The sequence below is a fragment of the Rhincodon typus genome, chromosome 7 (genome assembly GCF_021869965.1).
Source record: "Rhincodon typus isolate 14 chromosome 7, sRhiTyp1.1, whole genome shotgun sequence".
In the NCBI taxonomy this organism is placed as follows: domain Eukaryota; kingdom Metazoa; phylum Chordata; class Chondrichthyes; order Orectolobiformes; family Rhincodontidae; genus Rhincodon; species Rhincodon typus.
The window spans coordinates 89,722,662-89,729,857 of record NC_063338.1 but is presented as its reverse complement, the minus strand read 5'-3'; the positions used below and the strand labels follow the sequence as shown (position 1 = coordinate 89,729,857).

Genomic DNA, 7,196 nt, shown 5'->3' with positions numbered 1-7,196 from the left:
ATTTGGAAAGATTGTTTCCCCTTATGGGACAGTCTAGGATGAGAGGGAATGATTTCATGACAGGATGTTGCACATTTAAGACAGAGATGAAGAGGAACTTTTCTTTTCTCTCAGAGGGCAGTGCAACAGTGAATTCTCTACCCCAGAGGGCTGCTGAGTATTGTTGTTAAGTATTGTCAAGACTGAGATGGACAGGTTTTTAATCAGCAAGACAATCAAGCTTTATAGGGAAGGGCAGAAAAATGGATTTGAGGATTATCAGATCAGCCATGATTTCATTGAATGGCAGAACAGACTTAACAGGCTGAATGGTTTTCTGCTCCTGCCTTATGGCCTTAACCAGTTGGCTTCAAACACTTGTTCAATTCCTTTTTGAAGGATCATTATGGCAGCACTTAGCTGTCTCTTGACAGTTTGCACTGTCTGTGTCAAGCATCATCTGGTGTTCCTAAGGAGCCCCATTCTGCAATGGCAGTCTCTGCTCCTTCTTCCTGCAGAGGAAGACAGTGACGATAAACTCACCGTTAGTCCCAGTGGGCTGGTCTCTCATTCAAGAGAAACAACTTTGGCCTGAGGGTCAGCATACCTTGATTTTTTAATTCACTCATGGACATGAGCATCACTGACTGACCAGCATTTATTGCCCGTCCCTAGTTGCCTTGAGAAGGTGGTGGTGAGCTGCCTTCTTGAACCGCTGCAGTCCATGTGCTGTGGGTTGACCCACAATGCCATTAGGGAGTGATTTCCAGGATTTTGACCCAGCAACAGTGGAGGAACGGTGATATATTTCCAAGTCAGGATGGTAAGTGTCTTGGAGGGGAACTTGCAGGTGGTGGTGGTCCCATGTATCTGCTGCCCTTGTCCTTCCAGTTGCAAGAGGTCATGAGTTTGGAAGGTGCTGTCCGAGGAAGTTTGGTAAATTTCTGTGGTGCATCTTGTAGATAGTACACACTGCTGTGACTGAGTGTCGATGGTGGAGGGAGTGGATGCCCATGGACGTGCTGCCAATCAAGCGGGCTGCTTTGTCCTGGAAAGTGTTAAACTTCTTCCAGACAAATGGGGAGTATTCCATCACACTCCTAACTTGTACCTTGTAGACGGTAGCCAGGCTTTGGGCCTAGGACACCCTGAGGAACTCCTGCAGTGACGTCCTGGAACTGACATGACTGACCTCTTACAACCACAACCATCTTCCAATGTGCCACGAATGACTCCAACCAGCAGAGAGCTTGCCCCTGGCTCCCATTGACTCTAGGTTAGCTCTTGGCTCTGGCGTAAACCAAGCTGGGCATCATTGAGCAGGCAATGAGACAAAGTCAAGAAGGTAAACCCTCCATGGTAACGTCAGCCAGTTAGGGAATCAAACCAGTGCTATTGGTATCTCTATACATCATGAACCAGCCATCAGCCAACTGAGCTAACCAATGGTTCATCTCTGTTTTTTTTTGAGGATAATTCAGGCACTCCACCATGGGCTCATCAATGATGCCCACATCCTGTAAATGAATTTTAAGAAAGCAAAAAAAAATGTTTTTCAATTGTTTGTCATACTTATCCTTCCTTAAACAGTGCCATTGCCCTTAATGTTTTTGGGAATTTATAATCATACCCTAATGACACCAGAGTCACATTTATTTATTATCCTGCCCACCCCCCAATCCATACAAATTGTTTTTAGATGTAAACAATCCCACAATGTCTGCTCCCATGCCAGCTCCTGCTGTGGTAAACAGCCAGGTTTTCAAAACTTCCTCGTATCAGCAACATTGAGAAGGGCTTTCAAGCACATGATGTAAACAAATTCTTTACGTATTTTAGTGCTGTTGCTTTGAAAAACCAAAAAAAAGCGTATTGGGATTGTAACAGGAACTTGAACGCATGATCCGCAGATTCAGAGATGAGATTGTTGCCATTGAGCCAAGAACATCTTGTAAACATTGTCTCCTCTATCGCTGGAACACATCCCTCTGTTTTGGTGTATTCCAGCTGTTTCCAATCACTCACCCACGTCACCAGCTGTTTGCTTCCATCAACTACCTCTAAATCCAGCTATTTTCTTGGTCAATAACCTTTGTACTCCAGTTGTTTTCTTCTACAAATGAAAGACTGGCATTTATATAGCACCTGTCATGACCTCAAGATATCCCAAAGCACTCTACGGGCGATAAAGTACCTTTTGAAGTGTTAGTGTTGTTAGAATGCAAGAAATGTGGCAGCCAATTTGGACACAGTAAATGCCTGCATGGAGCAGAGTGATAATTGATTATCTTTGGTTTGTGATGTGGATAAGTAAGGTCAACTCACCATAGCTCTTGAGTAGCATGTGGTTGCTCACTCATTGAAGAGAGACAAGTGGTGATGAGTTTAACCTGAGGCCTGTCATACCTCAGGTGAGGAGAGAGTTTGAGGAAAGTGGGGCCTCCATAGTAACCTCAGCCAGTGCAGGATTTGAACCCACACCATTGGTGTCGTTCTATTTCACAAACCAACTGTCCAAACAACTCAGCTAACCAATCCCTAGATATGGGTTAATTTTTTTCTTTATTCATCAACAGGATGAGGGCATGGCTGGCTAGGCAGCATTTATTGCCCATCCCTAATTGCTCAGAGGGCAGTTCAGAGTCAACCACATTGCTGTTGGTCTGGAGTCACATGTAGGCCAAACCGGGTAAGGATGGCAGTTTCCTTCCCTAAAGGACATTAGCGAGCCAGATGGGTTTTTCCGACAATTGACAATGGATTCATGGTCATCATTAGACTCTTAGTTCCAGATATTTATCAAATTCAAATTCCACCATCTGCCATTGTGGGATTTGAACCTGGGTCCCCAGAACATGATCTGGGTCTCTGGAATAACAGACCAGAGATAATATCATTAGGCCATTGCCTCCCACGATTGACGAGGACATGGCAAACATCTCCCTGCCTCAGTTTAAGGTTTCACAGAAAAGCCAGTGCAACACTCTTTCAATGCTGCACCTGAGTATCAGGCTTTGGTTTTTATGTTTGTGGCCTGCTTTGGGACTGGGACCAACCACCTCTGACCCTGAGGTAAAACGACATCAACAGCTGATCTAGATACAATTACTACAACTTGGCTTGGGTTCATTCAGTGCTTAAATGCTTGTAAGTTGCACTTATAAAGCATTTTTCATATAAGAAGAACTTAAGAACATGCTATAGGAAAGATGTCGTGAAACTTGAAAGTGTTCAGAAAAAATTTACAAGGATGTTGTAGGTTGGAGGGTTTGAGCTATAGGGAGAGGTCAAGTAGGCTGTGGCTATTTTTCCTTGAATGCTGGAGGCTGAGGGGTGACCTTATAGAAGTTTATAAAATCATGAGGTTCATGAATTGGGTGAAGAGCCAGGGTCTTTTTCCCAGGGTAGGGGAGTCCATAACTAGAGGGCACTGGTTTTGGGTGAGAGGGGAAAGATTTGAAAGAGAGCTGAGGGTAAGCAGAGGGTGGTGTGTGTGTGGAATGAGCTGCCAGAGGCACTGGTGGAGGCTGATACAATTACAGCATTTAAAAGGCATCTGGCTAGGTACATGAATAGGAAGGGTTTAGAGGGATATGGGTCAAATGCTGGCAAATGGAACTAGATTAATTTAGGATATCTAGTCGGCATGGATGAACCGGACTGATTGGACTTCTTCTGAGATGTATATCTCTATGACTATATAAGAACTAGGAGCAGCAGTAGGCCATTAAGCCCACTGAGTCTGCTCCACCATTTAATACAGCCATGGCTGATTTCATTGCAGCTTCATTTCCTGTTGTCTCCCCATAACCTTTAACAGTATTACTAATTTAAAAATCTGTCTATTTCCTCCTTAAATTTATTCAGTGGCCCAGTCTCCATCGCACAATGGGGCAGTGAATTCCACAGGTTCTTGATCCTTCAAGAGAAGTAATCCTCCTTATCTCTGTTTCAATCTGCCACCCTTATCCTAAAACTACAACCTCTTGTTCTCATTGCCCCACAAAGGGAAACATCCGTTCTGGATCCACTTTGTGAAGAAAACCACACAAGGAGATTCACAGCAGAGTAATTGGTCAAAGAGATAGATCTTAATGAGGCAATTAGTATCAATGTCAAGTACTTTGCATTAAAAGATAAACAGATAATGATATTTCATCAACTACTATGGTGGGATTCAAACCCATATCTCTGAAGCATAGCTGAGGGATCTGCCAAGTCAGTGATGCTCTCCCCTGAGTGATTACAGGTATCAGTCTAGTCAACTTTCTCTGAACTGCTCTCAAAAATCCTTCTGTATGTATGGTGACCAGTATGGGATACACTACTTCAGATAAGCTCCTTTGTTGAGAATTATGAGTCAATAGAAGTTCAGAAGGCTAGTAATTAGTTTTCCCTTGTTAGAATTTGGGATAACCAGAGTTACCTAATATTGACTATTTATAAGGCAGTTTCATGGAGTTATTGAGTTTGTCAAGAAGCAGCAGTTTAGATGTCATACATTGGTTAGTTAGACATTTAAAAGTGTAGATAGCTTGTGATAATTAGGAATAGTTAGCTCATAGGGGACAAACAGGAAATTGCAGAGAGTGTGTTGATTTCAATAAAGTTGTGAAGGTAGCTACCTGCTCTCTAGACATAATGTTAGGGGATTCTTTCCTAAGTCTTCCCTCAATATCTTTTGGTTCATGTTCCATCTGGAAAGGACAGCCTGCCGACAAGGACCATCTGAAAAGGACTGCTCTCTTACCCTGAGCACTTGTTGATATACCTTATTTGTAGGGATGGTAGTTTACGCTGTGTCAGTCACCCATTTCAATGTTTCCAGCCAATGGATGTTTGATAGGGGGAGGCAATAGTGCAGCGATATTGCCAAAGGACTTGTAATCTTGAGACCAAAATTGGTGGTATAGTAGACAGTGAGGAAGGTTAACTAAGATTACAAAGGGATCTTGATCAAAAGGGCCAAGGAATAGCAGATAGAGTTTAATTTAGATAAATGCGAGGTGTTGCATTTTGGTAAGACGAACAAACACGGGACTTAGACAGTAAATGGTAGGGGCCTGGGGAATGTTGTAGAACAGAGTGGTTCGGGCACAGAGTTCATTAAAAGTTGCTTCACAGGTAGATAGAGTGACAAATAAGGTGTTTGGAATGCTTGCCTTCATTGCTCAGATCATTGAATTTCAGGGTTGGTAAGTCAAGTTGCAGTAGTACAGGACGCTGGTGAGGCCACTTTTGGAGTACTGTGTGCAGTTCTGGCCACCCTGCTATGGGAAGGATATTATTAAATTGGAAAGGGTGCAGAAAAGATTTACAAGGATGTCACTGGGATTGGAGGGCTTGAGTTATAAGGAGAGGCTGGAAAAGCTGGGATATTTTTCACCGAAGCATAGGAGGTTGAGGGGTGACCTTTATAGGGATTTATAAAATCATGAGGGACATAGATGAGGTGAATAGAAAAGGTTTTTTCCCTAGATCGAGGGAGTGCAAAAATAGAGAGTACAATTTTATGGTGAGGAGAAAGATTTAAAAGGGACCTGAGGGGCAACTTTTTCACGCAGAGGGTGATTTGTATGTGGATTGAGTTGCCAGAGGAAGTGGTAGCTGCAAGCACAGTTGCAACATTTAAGAGATATTTGGACAGGTACTGAATAGGAAAGATTTAGAAGAATACGGGCCATGTGCAGGGAAATGGGACTAATTTAGTTTGGGAAATTTGGTCAGCGTGGACAGGTTGGACTGAACAGTCTAATTCCAAGCTGTATGACTATGACTCCAAAGTATTGCTCTCGAGAACAAAAACAGAAACCACTGGAGAAACTCAGCAGGTTTAGCAGCATTTGTGGAGTGAAAGCAGAGTTACTTTTTTGAGTCCAGTGACCCTTTCTCATCCATACTCTTTCCAAACTTTTATTGAATTCAAACTTCACCATTGTCAGGTTTTGATAATGAATGTCTTTTGACTCCAACATTGTCTTATTTCATCTTGAAGTATAGGAGCACTTCTAGATGATCTGAATGGGGTTTCAGTCTGGGTCAGTGTTGATGATGTGGAGGTGCCGGTGTTGAACTGGGGTGATCAAGGTTAAAAATCCCAGGACAACAGGTTATACTCCAACAGTTTATTTGAACACACAAGCTTTCAGAGTCTCACTCCTGCTTCAGGTATCACCCTTGTAAAAGGAGTGAGACTCCGAAAGCTTGTGAGTTCAAAAAGACCTGTTGGACTATAACCTGGTGACCTGGGATTTTTGAGATAACAAGGTGTAGAGCTGGATGAACACAGCAGGCCAAGCAGGAAAGCTAACTTAAAGACGTTTCGGGCCTAGACCCTTCTTCACAAATGGGGGAAGGGGTTCTGAAATAAATAGGGAGAGAGGGGGAGGTGGATAGAAGATGGATAGAGGAGAAGATAGGTGGAGAGGAAATAGACAGGTCAAAGAGGCGGGGATAGAGCTCTGATGCTGCTTGGCCTGCTGTGTACATCCTGCTCTACACCTTGTTATCTCAGATTCTCCAGCATCTGCAGTTCCTACTATCCTGGGATTTTGGACCTGGGTCAATGTTGTTCATTCACAAGGTTTGACGAGGACCACATGGCACCTGTCAGGCCGAGAACCGCGCATGCGCGCGTCTCCACATCACGCGCAACAGCCGTCGTTACGTCACGGAATGGTTCGGCGCATGCGCTTTTGGCCTTATGGTGACAGGCTGTCAGTCGGTTGCCAAGGAAGGCCTACACATTCGGGCCGTCGAATTGGAGGGAAAGCCGCTGATTATGAGTCAAGGTGAGTCTCGGCTGAGACGACGGTATTACATGTTCTCCGTGGATAGTCGCATTGTGTCATCGTACGGGGCGGAAGGGCAGGGTTGTGGCGCACTGCTGATTTCCGTTCCCGGGAGCAAGGGAAAGCACTTCTTCGGAAACGGCAACAGGATTATTCCCTGTGTGTCAATGTCACCTTCCTTCAGAGAGTCAACCCCACCGTCTCCCGGCCTCGCCCCGCAGCACCCCGCCCGAACTTTTCTGCCCCCGCCCCAATCTTCCCGCCCCGCCCCGCCCCGCCCCGCCCCGCCCCAATCTTCCTGCCCTGTACCAATCTTCCCGCCCCAATCTTCCTGCCCGGCCCTGCCCCTGCCCCTGCCCCTGCCCCTGCCCCTGCCCTGCCCTAATCTTCCCGCCCCCGCCCTGCCCCCGCCCTGCCCCCGCCCTG

General features: G+C 45.1%; 1 protein-coding gene across 1 annotated transcript in view; it reads left to right on the top strand.

Annotated features, from left to right (window-relative positions):
- Positions 1–6,669: 6,669 nt before the first annotated feature.
- The window catches only part of hspbap1 (hspb associated protein 1), a 63,926-nt gene continuing 63,399 nt past the window's right edge, over positions 6,670–7,196 (top strand). The window contains exon 1 of the mRNA XM_048599261.1: positions 6,670–6,770. Coding sequence (XP_048455218.1) covers positions 6,683–6,770 — 88 coding nt within the window. The 5' untranslated portion in view covers positions 6,670–6,682. The remainder of the gene's footprint in view (positions 6,771–7,196) is intronic.